Here is a 16,239-nt window from a genome sequence, read left to right as displayed (position 1 = left end):
GGACATTTTCATTAAACTCATAAAGGTTGCTTAAAATAGGTGTTTTGTGAATGTTTGGTAAAATTCACCTGTGAGACTGTCTGGTCCAAGACGTTGGTTTGTTGAGAGTTTTCGGTTACTACTTCAATTTCCCTAGTTGTATCCTGTCTATTCAGATTCTCTGATTCTTCCTGATTCAGTGTTGCAAGATTGTATGTTTCTAGGAACTTATCTATTTTGTCCTGATAGCTCAATTTGTTAGCAGAGAGTTGTTTGTACTATTTTCTTACAACCATTTGTATTTCCTTCATGTGGAGAAGAGGGATATCTCGTGCACTATTGGTGAGCTTGGAGATTGGTGCAGCCATGGTAGAAAGCATTATGGAGTATACTTTAAACAATTAAAAATAAAACTGCTTATGACCCCACAATTCCATTTCTGTGAATTTATGCTTTGTAACGGCACCAAGGGAAAAAAGGTTCACTAGTCTCCTTGTTCCTGGAAACAATATTAGAAGGGGCAACACATTAAAAGTCCTAGAGGAAAACATAGGCAAGAAATCTCAGACATTCCAAGCAGTAATGTTTTCACCTACATCTCCTCTTGAGCAGAGGACATTAATGAAAGAATAAACAATGGGACTTAAACAAAATAAAAAGCTTCTGCACGGCTAAAGAAAACATCAGCAAAATGAAAAGGGAACCTACTGTATTGGAAAATGTATTTATAAATGATACCTCGGAGAAGGGTATGATCTCCAAAATATATAAAGAATTCAGAAGACTCTACTCGAAGAAGACAAAGAACCCAATTAAAAAATGGGCAAAGGACCTGAACAGATAATTCTCCAAAGGACATACAGAGGGCCCAGAGACACATAAAAGGATGCTAGCCATTAAAGAGATTCAAATTAAAACCACAAAGAGATACCACTCCACACTGGTCAGAGCTACCATCATAAACAAATCAACAAACAAGTGCTGGTGAGGTTGTGGAGAAAAGGAAACCCGAGTGCACTGTTGGTGGGAATGCAGACTGGTGCAGCCACTCTGGAAAACACCATGGAATTTCCTCAGAAAACTAAAAATGGAACTGCCTTTTGACCCAGTGGTACCACTGCTTGAGTTATCCCCAAAGAATGCTGAAGCAGCAATTCAAAAGAAGCTATGCACCCCAATACTCAGCAGCAAAATTTCCAATAACCAAGTTTTGGAAGCCACCCAAGTGCCTACCAGTAAATGAGTGGGTCAAAATTTATGGTACAATTACCCAATGGAATACTACACAGCAGAGAGAAAGAAGGAGCTCCTACTCTTGCAACAGCATGGATGGATCTGGAGAGAATTATGCTAAGTGAACTAAGCCAGGCATTGAAAGACAAATACCATCAGATCTCACCTGCAAGTGGAATCTAATCAACCAAACAAACAAGCAAGCAAAACATAACCAGAGACACTAAAATAAAGAAAAAACCATCAGAAACCAAAGGGACGGGGTGTGTGTAATAATGGAGTAATATGGAGGAAGGGTCATGAATGACCATACATGAAGGACACATGGAGAAAGCCAAAGGATAGGATCGAGGGTGGGGAGGGGATTGGTAAGGAAGGCATGAGTAGTGTGGGAAATTGGAGACAACTGTAGTTGAACATCAATAAACAAAGAAAGTGCTCATATTTTGAATAAGACATACTTGCTTAAAAATACAGTGATCATTTATAAGCAACATGACATATTATTACAGAAATATTTCTTATTAGTTGCTCCATTATATTACAAGAGTATACTGAACTTTAATTTTAAACAAGGCAGCACTGGAACTAAACATTTTACAACATTAAATTTCTGGAGTTTCTTAGAATCTAATGGTGCTTACACAGATTTGTTTTTTGGGGAACCTTTTTGATATGTAATGTACATGATATTACTTAAATGATAAGTATGTAGCTAGACAAATTTAAAATAAATGCCCTTGTAACCAAAACTAAAACAGCAAATAGAACACCAAAACAGAATCACCAAATAGTTCTACTTGAGGATATCCTTTTTAAAAAAGATTTTAAAATTTTATGGATTTGTGATTAGAGAGAGGGGACAGGAGGGAGAAAATGAGGGAGAGAAACATGTTGTGAGAGTGAAAGAGCAGTTGGTTCCCTCTTGTAGACGCTCCGACAGTGCATGAACCTGCCACCTGTGTCTGTGCCCTGATTGGGAATCAAACTGGCAACCTTTCACTTTGCAGATGACACCCATCAAACTGAGCCCCATCCGTCAGGGCACCAGGAATCCTCTTAAATCACTAGTGTCTCCATGCAAAGGAATAACTACATTTTTGGTTATTTTCACGGAGGAGTAGTTTTGGATCAAGAACAAGCAGACACCTAAAGCATGTGCTGCTGTAGTCAGTTACGCAGTTGTTCATGTTGTTGCGTTCAGTTGCAAAGAGGAATCCGTTTAGTGTACAGCATAGGTTTGTACAACTATATTGTTACTTTTTCATCTACTTTAATGTGCATGGTAGGCAGTGGAGTTGTTTTCTCTTTTGTTATTACTACTAATTTTAGTGTGAACACTCCTGAAATACCTTTTAGTAGATATAAACACCCATTTATCTTGTATATAAAACCAGGAGTTGAAAATGTGTGTGGGTGTGTGTATAAATTTTAAATTCAGTAAATATCATCATACAGTTTTCTATGAAGTCTGCCAATCCACCTGGCAGTAACACACTGCCCTTGTGTGAGTCCCTTAATGAACATCCTCACCAATAACTAAGAGGATCTTTTCCTTTAATTGAAGCCATTATTTGGAGTATTTGATATTCCTGACAGCTAAGAAAGTTGAATATTCACTTTTATAAAGTGTGTCTCCTAGTGCAAATTCAGAATTGAAGGCCTGTTAAGGAGACCAGCTTGATGGTAGTGGGGCTCCCACATCCCAAACTCTCTGTCTGCCTGCCATCACTGCCACTTCCAGTTCAGGTGTGACTGGCCTACAGCTGTAATGCATTCCCCTGGTATGAGTGTGTTCCCTGCCATCTGCCATTGTCTCAATCATGCCCAGTGGGTACGTGCACTGACAGACTCATGTTACTATAACCCAGGATGCAGTGACTTGAATAAAGAATAAGATTACTCACTTTTAAACCCCTCATTTGACAGAGTGGAACCTGAGGTCCGAAGAGAAAGAGTGGTTTGTTGAAGGTCACAGGTAGAGTGAGATGGAAGGAGACACTCTGACTGAATGTTGTAATTGCTTCTGCGGTTCAGAATGTGTTTCTGCAGAAGATTTCAAGCTCAGTTGAGTGCGCTGCTTCTTGATATGGAACCATGCACTTATAGAGATCATGAGAATTATTTCATTTTTGATTTATCAAATTTTGCTAACCAAATTTTTACCACACGGAGCTGTTGCCTGGATTATTATACATAGACGCTTCATCCTTGGTAGTGCTTGTGTTTGGAGATATTAAATTCCTGAGTGGAAATAAAGAACTATAGATATCATGAGAATTTTTCAGTTTTGTTTTAAAAAATATTGCTAACCAGATTTTTCCCACTATAGAGCTATGAGTTTGAACTACTATACATAGATACTAACTCTCACCCGGGGTAGTGCTTGTGTTTTGAGATAATAATGCCTGAGCGGAAATAAACAAGTATAGTTAAGGATTTGACATGTAACACTGATTGATTGCACACATTACTGAAGGAGACTATGCTCAGTAGTCAGAGATGGGAAGAAAAACCTACATTTGGTGGGATGACAGTGTGGTTGTGTTCTGGGGAAAGAAACCTACTGAAATTAGGACTGTAAGTTGAAAGAAAGTATATCAAGTGTGTGTGGAATGAGTCCAGTCATTGTTAATATAAGAACAGTATGTGTCACATAAATGTAACCTGTCAGCCAAGGAGCTTGGACTGGAATGAGCATGACTGAACAATGACCACTTCCCTGCACTAGTCAGTGGGGCCGTAGATGCCCCTGAGTGATCATGTGTGCTTGTGGCCATCACATTCAAAGTGACTGAGCCAATAGAGCAAAGAATCTGCATCAGATTTCATGTTAAGCTGATCATTCGTCTGTGTAGACTGTTGGGATGACTCTGAAGGCTGCAGCTATGGGCAACAGGTGACTGGCAGCTGCATCACCACAATGTGACCCCTCCTGCAACATGTTGTGCATCATGAAGAGTTGTTTGACTAAACGTCTGACCCGTCCAGCCCTGATTTGATGCCCTGTGACTTATGGATTTTCGCAAAACTAAAATCTTTTCAAATGGAAGAGGCTTCAGACCCTCAGAGATTCAGGAAAATATGACAGGGCAGATGATGGCTATTGGGAGAACTGTGTGAGGTCCTAAGATGCCTGCTTTGAAGGGAATTGAGACGTCACTGTCGTATGTACAGTGTTTCTTGTATCTTGTGTCTTCTTCAGTAAATGTCTCTATTTTCCATATTCCGTGGCTGGACACCTTCTGGACAGGCCTTGTACAGTTCAGGTGAGTTTCAGTAAAGGGAGAGAGGATGGAGTAGTGAGGAAAGCCTTCTGATAGTGAACATGTATGTTGGGTTATAATCTAGGTTACAGTACCCTTTACTGCAATGGAAGCTAACTTTCCAAACAGGGACTTGTGTGTGTAGATCAGTGGTGAGGTCAGGCTCTGGCCAAAGTGAGGTTTCAGTTGAGAAGAATGGAATGGTGACCTGTGAGGGATGAGAATCAAATACTGTTTTCTAAATCCTGAGCAGAAAATGTACAGAGTACATGAGTTCATTGTAATAGATAAATATTGGTTCATTTTTGTAGCTAATAGTGTCATTACAGTCCTTGGGATGGGGACAAAGAGAACACCATGAATTGAGGTCCACTGGGATTAATGATCTGAGCTCCTTTCTTGGCAGTGTGGGGTCTGGGTTTAGACTAGTAGAGTGGGTCCAGGGATTTGGCCTGCACATGGGAATGGACTGGCCAGCATAGGTGTCCATGAGGAAACCTCTACTCAGCTCAAACAGTGAAGGCAGGGTCAGGAAAGGCAAGTTCTGAGGTGGATTGCAGAGAGCCCCACACTAGCTGAGGCAGGGTGCACACAGGAGTCTGACTGTGGGGTGAGCAGGCTCCACTGCAGATGAGGGTGGAGCCTGGAGACTTCCCTTCCTGACACGAGGCCAGGAAGGACACGGTCTCTTCTTTCAGCACCAGGGCTTTAGCTCCTGATGAGCAGATGGTTGGCTCTGTATGATCTTAGAAACTCTTTTCAACAATCATAAATGTCTGTTTTTATATATATTTCCCCTCATGATGTATATAATAAGCCCGTGATAAGGAGATGAGGAAACTAGGTTTAAAAGAGGTAAGTACTCTAAGGTTACACAGATAAGGAGAAAAGGATTTTTTTCTCCTTTTTTAAATTTTTATCGAATTTACTAGAGACAGGAGAGGATTTGAACAGAGTTGAATTCAGGTGTGTCTCACTTCAAAGTTCAGTTCGTATCTTAATCTCTCTCCCATTTCCTCATTCCCTGAATATGAAAGTAAGACATAAACAGGAACAAATATTCCACTTGCTGAGTACATGTAAAAGCTATTATTTCAGTATATTTGAAGAAAAAAGTAAAGAAAAATTTATGGAGTATTTCTTCCCTAAACATATATGTGAATCATAACTATCTGATCCAAATTTATCCAACATAAAGAGATTTCATTTTTATAGATATGAATACATTTAATATGTTTTTCATAAAGTAATTGACAGTGGAAGGGGTTTGGACAAAGATTGATAGGTCCTAATGTGCTAAATATTCTATGAATAACAATGAGATTATTTGGTATTATAAAAGAAAAGAGTTAAGAGTAACAAAATATTTTTGTCTTAAAACTCTTTCCAAGCAGTAATTGAAGAGAAGTTACCTGCTGAAAATGTGGGCTTTTAATGTATTGTTTTCTTCATATCATGCTCGGAAGCACGTGACTCTCAGCACTTCTCATACACTGCAGGGGAGATACCACTGGGGATGGGGACCTGGATGGGAAGTCTTCTATCACCCAGTGCTCTGTCCTTCTGGACCCAGAAGAGAGAGTCTCCTTGTTCCCTTCCTGACAACAACATAACATAAAATAAACACTCATTGGAATCTGAAATTGTGTTTTGTTTTTCATAGCTGGTAATTGTTAGTTGAGTACAAGGAGAACAACACAAGCAATTAATTTAATTAAGTTATTGGAATAGTGATGACATACTCAGACATGACCACTATTAAAGTTGTGTGTAAAATATCGTTGCAGTTTATTTCACAGATAAAGAGACAGCAAAGATAAATTATTACAAATACTACTATTTTTCCTTATTTTTCCATTGAACACATATTTTTGTTTATAACTATGCCTTTACAATTTACCCTGTGTCAACTGGACAATTCATTTGTTCCAATTTTGTTTTAATTAGTGTGCAGCTCTGAGAACTACTAGATGCAGTTTTCTTCTCCAGTGACCTTGAGGAGGTCCCGCTGTTATTAAGCCCAACTTCCATTCCTGCATTTCTGTACCTGTATCAATAGGGTCACGTCTGTTCTCCACGGTGAGGGCAAGAGGGGAAATCCATAGGCTGATGTGCATACTCTGAGGTGCAATATGGATCTACAGCTCCTGATCCTTTGGATATTTGTTAATAAATTTGGGGCAGAATGATGAGAAATAGAGGTTTCAGTAAGTTCTCTATATGTGATCCCTGTGCCTGAAACTTGTTCAGCATCGGCAGAAAGACAAGGAGCACTGATGAACTTGGTCTAAGACGCACATGCCAGCATAGAATAACGTAAAATAAAGGGAGCTCAGTATTTTTTTAAAAATTTACAAAGGCTCTTTATTGCTTCAGTTTGCAGAGGACACTCATTCATTGATTCAACAAATAACAACCTGGAACGGGGCATGGTCAGTAGTCAGGTAGAAACATTTGTGACAAAAATGGAAAAGGTCATGCATGAATGAAACTTTCAGTTAGGGCCAGAGCATTTTTAAAGTTCTTATTTATTTATTTACTACTTATATCTGTAGGTGTTATGGTACAATATTTATAGAGAGAGATAATTACATAGGAATGAGACAAACAAACCCATTTTATCCTATAAACGGCCCCTGAATGAGCAAGTTTATTACAACCATTCTTTAACAAAATGGACCCTTGGGAGGTTGAGTTGAATTGACATGGGCAGAGGGGTTCTCAGCCCATGATGTCTCACTGGGACTTACCGATGAATGGAGAAGGGAGGGATAAAATCCTCTTTGAAACACAGAGAAGTTTATGTATTACTAGTCTCCCTTAGCTTGTGGAGAAGATTAAGAACAATAATGACTGTTCCCTATGTTTAATTTAGAAACAATGATAAGCAGTGAAAAATACTTATCATTAGGCTCTGGTGAACACATAATAATGTATATCAAATACCTGAACTATAGCTGTCAGGATCTTCCAATAAACACCTTCGGTGAAAACATGGCTTCAGTCAGAACATAATTTATTGCCAACTACTTTTTTCAGGGCACCTTTCACATCCTTATTCCTCAAACTGTAGATGAGTGGGTTTAACATGGGGATGACAACTGTGTAGAAAACAGAGGCCACTTTGTCCGTGTGCACGGAGTAACTGGAGCTGGGTCGGAAATACATGAAGAGGAGCGTCCCATAAAATATAGCCACAGTGGTTAAGTGGGAGGCACAGGTAGAGAAGGCTTTGCGTCTGCCTGTGGCAGATTTGATGCGAAGGATGGTAGTTATGATGTAGCTGTAGGAAAGGTGGACAGTGATGATGCTGAACCCCACAACATAACTACAGGAAACAGTCATTGCTGTTTCACTGGTGGTTGTGTCTGAAGCAGAAAGGGCTAATAAGGGAGGGATGTCACAGAAAAAGTGATCGATGATATTGGAATTACAGAATGATAACGGGAAAGTGCAAGAGGTGAAGATTGCCATATCTATAAAACCTGCGATGTAGGCAGTGGCTACAAGCTGGAGGCACACTCTCCTGGACATGGTCACTGTATACAGAAGGGGATTACAAATGGCTATGTAACGGTCATATGCCATGACAGACAGCATGACACATTCTGCATCTGCAAAGGCTCCAAAAAACATTTGAGCCATGCATAAATTATATGCAATCTTCTTTTGCTCAGATAAGAAATCAGCCAGCATCTTGGGACAGACAGAGGAGGAGTAGCAGATATCACAGAAAGAGAGATTGCTCAGGAAATAATACATGGGCGTGTGGAGTCGGGCATCCATGCTGATCAGCAGGATCATCCCTAGGTTGGCAATCACCGTGATGCCATAAACCAGCAGGAAGAGCACAAAGAGCCCCTGCTGCACATCCCGCCTGCCAGAGAGTCCTAAGAGTATGAAGTCCGTGAACACGGTGCAGTTCTCAACAGCCATCACTCAGGTTGGCAATCCCTGGTTGTGGAGGAAGGAAAAGGATGTGCAGTGTTAACATCATCTATCTTATCAGTTAAATTGCTGATTCTCTCTATTTCTCAGTCATTAGGAAAACAAGTAAACAATGCCAGAACTTCTTGAGGAAATCTGACTCTTTGGAAACACCTGATATATAATGTAAATCAATACAGGTTAATGATCATATCTCTTACATTTACATAGCATTATACCAAGTTTGTGGCATACTTTTTCATTAAATCATGCTATTTCCATACCAACCTATGTACTATTTATGGTAATTTTTGTAACTCCTTTCTTAGAGATTAAGAAATTAATGTTCTCATAGCTGAGGCAATAGTTCTTAAATTAATTGTTTCAGTTACCCACTCTTCTGATAAGATTGTTGCTGTTTTTCAGTATTGTGGAGCCTGTGTTACATCCTGTAATTGAGAAGCACAGTTAGCTGAGAGGTACAAAGAGTGGATATGTTGTTTTATTTTCCTTCACTGTTAGAATTGTGGATGGGCAGAGACATGGTGGTGTCTGGATGGAACATTCCCCTAATCCCTACTCACCCCTCATGTCCTTCCAGTCTCCACAGCCAGGGAGAGAGATAGTCTGTGATTCAGGACCCCCTGGAGCAGGAGGTTGGTGGTGCTTGGGAAGAGGCTGGAGGGTCCCCATGGGTGAGAGTTAGACTGGAATAGGCCTGGGCTAACCATGCTCCCTCTGACAGCGGCTGTGGTTCCGCAGAGCTTCTGCAGAGTGTTTGGGACCTGACTCCAGGCATGCTGGTCTCAGGGGTGACAGAGAGGTAAGAAAGGGTTGTTGTATTTCTGTGTGAGTCATTTTCCTCTAATCAACTAGAATCCACACAATGTATTCACCAACAGAACAGATGTGTCAGTCACAGGATAAAAGTTCTCATGTGTCCACAGCCCAGTAAATTCAGAGAGAATTCACATTGAACTATGTCTTCATTTCCCTAAAATTTGAAATTTTGGTTCTTGTTTTCTTTGATCCCTATTTTCCTTACGTAGCTCTGAAATCTGCCTCTCTGCTTTAAAAGAATTGGTCTTTGGGGGGCCAATATGTTCTATGTCCCTCTGTTCTAATTTACCCAATCAATTATGTCATGTATGTCATATGTGACCCCTTCTGTTCTGTGAAAATATAATGACAGTGGAGTGGAAGATAGAAGAACAGAAAAAGAAAATCTGATTAGTGATGTAGTATCCATGGGTATTTCTGCAAACCCTGGGCACAAAGTCATTTGAATAGATGTGTTCCTGAAGACACATCTTTTAACATGCTTTGCTTAATAAAAGGAAATATTTCTTCTAAAATATACAAAGTACTTGTCTTCCCACCTCCTCAATCCATGCTTGCTTTTCATTGTATTTCCTACCATTTATGTATATGTCTTTAATATAGTTAGAATGATAAAAGTAATTAAAATTTTGTATAACATTACATACCCTTTATAGATTTCATAGCATTCATTCACTCCAATGATGATAAAAATTAGAGAAATCTAGTAGAGACATCAGACGAACAGCAAGTCCCTGTGTGTGTCCAGGACCACTGACTTCTGTGGTCCACCCAGTCTGTCTGCAGGAGGGCTCAGCCCTGCCTCCCCACTGAGCTGTGTTATTTGGCTGTCTCTGTGTCTGCTCCCTGGGCATTGAACACGGTCTCTCAGGAATATGTGGCATATACAATTAATTATATGTTTTGTCATGTGTTATTTTTCTACAGGCAGGGTGATTGAGAAAGAACTACAGACTTAAAAAACTGTTAGGTGTGTTGAATAACCACCTAAGTATTTTTCCACCAGGTAAACACAAGAGAGTGCTGTACCTGGGGGACCAAAGAGCTCCACTACCATTGTCTTATTTCCCTGGGGTGTGTGTGGAGGAGGCACAGTCCTCCTTGGTCACCTTCCTCAGATTCCTCCCCACCCTCATTTTCCCCTCAGGTGCTCCCTGTCTCCAGGGATGCCAGCTGCCTCAGGGGATACCCCCTTCCAGCAGGATCCAAAGGTGATCTTCAGAAACTGGGAGCCCCTGTAGTGTAACTCCCACTCCCCATGACATCCGGAGTATGGAGAGCAACATATTGTCCAAAAGTAGATAATTTAAATTCATTCCCAAAAGCTTTATGTTCTCATACACTGACTTTCTTTAACTACACGTGGAAGGGGGAAGATTCACAACACAATTTAAGACTTCAGAGCAAACAAGGGAGAAAAGATTTTTTATATCTACAGGGTTTCCCTGATATCCCAGGCATCCCACACCCAGTGCTGCATAGAGAACAGTCTACTCACAATCTCCTCCTTCCAGATAACGGCTGTTTGCCCCTGAGGCTTGGGTCTTTATGACAAAGTGCAGCACAGGACAATGTCACCAGGGAAAACCAGTTCAGTAAGGCTTCCTGGGTCAGGAACAAGGAAAGTAGTGACTGAAGGCTGCTAAAAATACCTCTTATATGTAAGTGAGGTAGTACTTTCTGGTGAGAAAAGACAATTATTTAATGAAGTAGTTTATATGAAAGTCATATGCTTTGTAAATTTTATAATAATATTTTGAAAATGTGTGTATATAAGAAACTGGAGCATCTGCAATTCCCACCATGAGCTCCCCAGCCATGAGCAGGGTCCACACTCTGCTGGACATGGGTAACATAAAAAGGAAGGGGTTGCTACTGGCCTTGTGCCCATCCTGGGCCATCACCACGAACTTCAGACACTGAGACTGTGCAAAGGTGCAGAAGATCAAGCATTGCAGAGAGTAGCAACTGAAGGGAACTCACTTCTTGGCAATGAAACCTACAAGCGTTCTGGGTCCAGTTGCTGTGCTGTAGCAGAAGTCACTGAAAGAGTGGTCGCTGAGGAAAAAATACATGAGCGTGTGCACCCAGAACCAAACCAAAAGAAAAAGAACGTTACTAGCATCTCAGAAAATGTACCCACACCCATCACAGATTGATGTCCAGTATGCTTGATCAGTTTTTATGCTTTTGAGGTTTACAGTAGTCAAACCATGTAATTTTTTACCCATCTTTGTCTGGCTTGTTCACTCAACATTATGTCTGTAAAATTTCTCTGTGCTGTTGCATGTGGAAGCAGTTCATTCATCTTCGTTGTTGTTTAGTTTTTGAATGTACGAACTTATCATGAAGTAATTTGTCAAATCTAGACCACGGGTCATCAAACTACAGCACGTGAAGTGTTATTGAAGCTGCGATGCACCATTTCTTTACATATTGTCGATGGTTTCTCTTATGAAACAAAGGCCAATCTCAGTGCTTGTGGAAAATTGTATAGCCCACAAATCTTAAAAATGTGCACTACTTATCACTGTAAGGAAAAGTGTGTCAGCTCCTGATTTAATGTGTTGAGGAAAAAATGAGTTGTTTTCAGTTTTATACTATTGCAAATAATTCAATGGTGAATATTCTGTACATGTGTTTAGGTGAACATATTCATTGGTTTCCCTGGAGTATAATTCTAAGATTGTTGTGTGGGTCATAGGCATCTATATGGTTAACACCCATGAAGTGCTTCAAATGGCTTAGACAGTCTTCTCAGCATTCACGTAGTTAATCATGTAACAATCAATGACACAGGTAGTATATTCTCCCCATTTCACAGATAGTTAACTGAGGCATAGAAAAATCAAGTAACCTATTCAAAGTGCCCCTCAATAGCTGAGTACAGAGCTGGCATATGAATCAAGGGAATCTGGCTTCTTCCCTCATCCAGTAATCTACCCTTGCCAATGGATAATCTATATATGATGTTGCCTGCACACACACACTGTTTTGAGGTACTTGCTATATCATTTATTGGGTGTCAGCCTTTTGGTGTCTCTGGGCCACAGTGGAAGAAGAGTTGTCTTGGGCCAAGCATTAAATACGTTGCAACATGTAATCACAAAAAAAAATCTCATAATGTTTTAAATAAATTTATAATTTTGTGTCGGGCTGTTTTCTCAACCATCCTGGGCCACATGCAACCTGCAGGCTGCAAGTGAGACACCCCTGTGACAACTGGTTACATTCCATTGCAGCTTTAACTTTAAGCAGCGATTTCAAAACTTAAATGTTTTCAAATACTTTGGGGCCATAAACTTCATTGGACTATGTGAAAAATCAGGGTTTGATTAAATTCTTGTGAGAGAAGTTGTGTGTGTGCTGGTAAGGCTGTTGTGGGTTGCCAGTTAGAGCTTTGAATTAGGGAATTGGACACATCTTGGAAAGTTGTGTCTCACGAGGAATCTGCCTTCAGTCCTGTGGCTTTCCTAGTGGTGCCGTTTACATATTTGTTCGTCAAACTATAAATCAGCAGGTTCAGCATGAGGATGACCATGGTGTAGAACTGAGATAAATTTATCAATATTTGGAGAAGACTGCCCTGATGGGTGGCCACCGACAGCAGGTGAGAGGCCCATAGTGAGAAGGTGTTTGTCCTCCCAGTGATAAAGCAGATCGTTAAGTCTGAGAAAAGGGTGAAAAAGTAGGTGATGATGATGTGATAAAACAGATCATTTCCATTGAGCTGCCCTCGGTGGAGGGAAGCCACTCATTTATCGATGTGTCTGTGCAGGCTAGCTTCACCAGGGTAGGGCATCTCAGAAAAAATGATTCATAACCGTTTTTGTCACAGTATTTCAGAATAAATACAAAGGATGTGTGAACCAAGGGACTCATGTTGTCTCCAATGTGTGACAAGACAATCCACCATGTAGAGATTCCCTAAGACATCACAACTGTACACAGTGAAGGGTTACAGATGGCAACATAGCAGTCGTATGCCATAGCAGCCAAGGTAAAGGATTCTGTGTCAAGAAAAGCACAGAAAAAATAAAACTGCAAGGCACAGCCATAATAAGGAATAGGTTTGTTCTCTGAAAGGAAATTGGTCAGCATTTCGGGAACAATGACTGAGGAGTAACAAAGGTGTACAAAGGATAGTTTGCTGAGGAAAAAGTACATGGAGATTTGGAAGCATGGATTAATCAATCAATCTATCTATCTATCTATCATGTACATTCTTTAGACAGACTGACACATTGTAGGTAAACAGTAAATATTAGTTTTAATTGCTCCCCTGCTCTATCTTCTTCACTTATGACTAGGGATATGGGGCAAGGTCTTTTATTGATAATAACTATCATTTATATAATAATTATTATTTGCCATTTAATATTCTAAATTCTACAAATAACTGATTTAATTGCCCCCCTCCCCCATAAAAAGTGTTAAATCACAGTCTTTGGCAAGAAATTGTTAGGAAAAGAACTAAGTTCATGTAAACTTTTCTTTTGGTATTATGGTTAGAGCGATTCCATATGGGTGCAAGGTGGGTTAAATAAATATGTTCCCAAAGTTTATTGATGCTCTAAAATCTCTAGATTTTGCCAGGAATATGAGGTAGGCCATAGCACTACTTATTTACCCTTTAAATAAATAACCTTTGAATATTTATTTTCACTTAAACCATCCTTCCACCATTAACTATGTTTTATTCACCTATTTAATTCAATGTAGAGTCTAATAACTGGGCAATGCAGTGAATTAATCACTCACTCTATCTTTCTAGGCTCACATGCATCAGGCACCCCAGGGTCTGTTCTTGATGTAGCCTCTTCTCTCATTCTTTGATACCCTCTCTACATTATTCCTTACTGTTCAAGCGGAGCAGTACATCTGAGGATCAAACTGAAACTATGGTTCCAAAAAAAAAAAAAAATTGACAAGCAACAGAAACACATACATACTTTAAAAAACAAAAGAGGTGAGAGAAGTCTGACTTTCATTGTATCCTACATATACTGAATCCATAGCTACATAGGCTGCTTCCAGCACTTGGCTATTGTATGTCCTATGAATCCTGAAACATCAGTTCAAAAGAACCTATGCAGCCCAATGTTCATAGCAGCACAATTTACAAGAGCTAAGTGCTAGAAGCAACCTAAGCTCCCATCAGTAAATGAATGGATCAAAAAACGATGGTACATTTACATAATGGAATTCTATGCAACAGAGAGAAAGAAGGAGCTCCTATCCTTTGTGACAGCATGAATGGAACTGGAGAGCATTATGTAAGTGAAGTAAGGCAGGCGGTGAAAGACAAACACCGTATGATCTCAATGATAAGAGGAACCTAATGAACAAAATAAACTAATGAGCAACATAGAACCAGAGGCATGGAAACATGGAACAGACTGAAAGTGACCAGAGGAAACAGGGAGGGGATAAGGGTGGAAAGAAGTGAAGGTACTAGTAAGGAACATGTATGAATGACCCATGGACGTGGACAACAGGGTGGGGAATGACTGGGGGAGTGGGAGGCAGGGGGTGGGCTGGGTGGAGGAGGGAAAAAGGGAAAAATTGGACCAAATGTAATAGAATAACAATAAAATATTTTTAAAATGTCTATTAAGGTCCTTTTTCTACTTTTAAGCAATTATTTGGGGTGGCTTTTGCTACTGAGTTATAGAAGTTCCTCATCTAATTTGGATATTAATCCCTTATGAAATATACGATTTGCAAATATTTTCTCCCATTCCGTGAGGTGTCTTTTCATTTGGTTGGTTTTTTCCTGTGATGTGCCATGCAGTCTGGATTTTGAACTTGAGGCCTTGCACTTTAAGCCGATGTCAGGATGGGATGAGATCTTAACTGGCCTGACAGCTTCTGCTGCCTCCCTCTGGGAGCCCTGAGTTGCCATTTAACAAGCCTGACAATGTCACTGGAGAGACTTTGTCAATATAGTCCTTTATGTACATGGGGGGGGGGGAAGGACTCAGAACAGCCTAATATCCTAGCCATCCTGCTAGGCACCATTCATATGAACAAAGTCATCTTGGACCCTCCTTACATGCCCAGCAATCAGCTGAACACTAGAGAGTGACCTCAGTCCACACCAAAAGAATCGTTCAGTCAGGTTTTCCCTGAACTAACAGAAGGAACATGAGGAGGACGAGGAGAAACAACCCTAACATTGAACCTTGTAGATGTATAAAACTTGACAAAGTAAGCCCTGGCTGGTGTAGCTCAGTGGATTAAGCACGGGCTGTGAACCAAAGGGTTGCCAGTTTGATTTCCAGTCAGGGAACATGTCTGGGTTGCAGGCCAGGTCCCCAGTGGGGGCCACTTGAGAGGCAACGACACATTGATATTTTTCTCTCTCTTTCTCCCTCCCTACCTTTCTCTAAAAATAAAATAAATAAAATCTTTGAAAGCAAATTGACATAGTAAACAGAAATTTTAAAATAATTATTAAGGGAATTACTCATAAAACAGATTATTTTATGTATTTGGGAGAAATAAGCTTAGATTTTTTTAATATCTAAAGAAATAAATTCTATGTGGGTTAAAACTTTTTTGAAAGTCATTTAAAAAAATAAGATGTTAAAATGTATAAAATCTTTTAAGAAGAAAATGGAATTTTCCAAGAGTGATGTGATAGAAGAAATCAAAAAGTGAATGAATATTAAAATATAACATATTTATGTAAGAATGCCCATAATTATAGCATAAATAACATAAGGGAAATATTTGTAGCAAATATCAAAGAAGAACAAATATTTGTAGCAAACATGCACATAAATTTAATCTCAAAAGAGTTCATCAAAACTCATCAGTAAAATTCTCATTCCAATAGATCGAGAATTCAAGATAAAAGTGATAAAGTGAATGGAGTGGATTCTCTACCCCAGCCATTGCACAGGGAACAGAGAGCACAGAGACAGTGAAGTCGCTCTCCCTGACTTCAGGGAGCAGAGAGACCTTTGAATGCAGACAATGAACCAAGACT

The 16,239-nt window shown here is 39.9% G+C and overlaps 1 protein-coding gene across 1 annotated transcript; it reads right to left on the bottom strand.

Moving 5' to 3' along the window:
• Positions 1-6,421: 6,421 nt before the first annotated feature.
• On the bottom strand, positions 6,422-8,414 carry LOC128780836 (olfactory receptor 5AR1). The gene is made up of 2 exons (XM_053923856.1): positions 7,509-8,414; positions 6,422-6,598 (listed from the first exon to the last, which is right to left on the bottom strand). The coding sequence occupies exons 1-2, from the start codon at positions 8,412-8,414 to the stop codon at positions 6,422-6,424; spliced, it is 1,083 nt and encodes a 360-aa protein (XP_053779831.1).
• Positions 8,415-16,239: the final 7,825 nt, after the last annotated feature.

The sequence above is a fragment of the Desmodus rotundus genome, chromosome 5 (assembly GCF_022682495.2).
Source record: "Desmodus rotundus isolate HL8 chromosome 5, HLdesRot8A.1, whole genome shotgun sequence".
NCBI lineage: Eukaryota > Metazoa > Chordata > Mammalia > Chiroptera > Phyllostomidae > Desmodus > Desmodus rotundus.
Note: the sequence above shows the minus strand (reverse complement) of the source record. Positions and strands in the feature narration are given on the sequence as shown.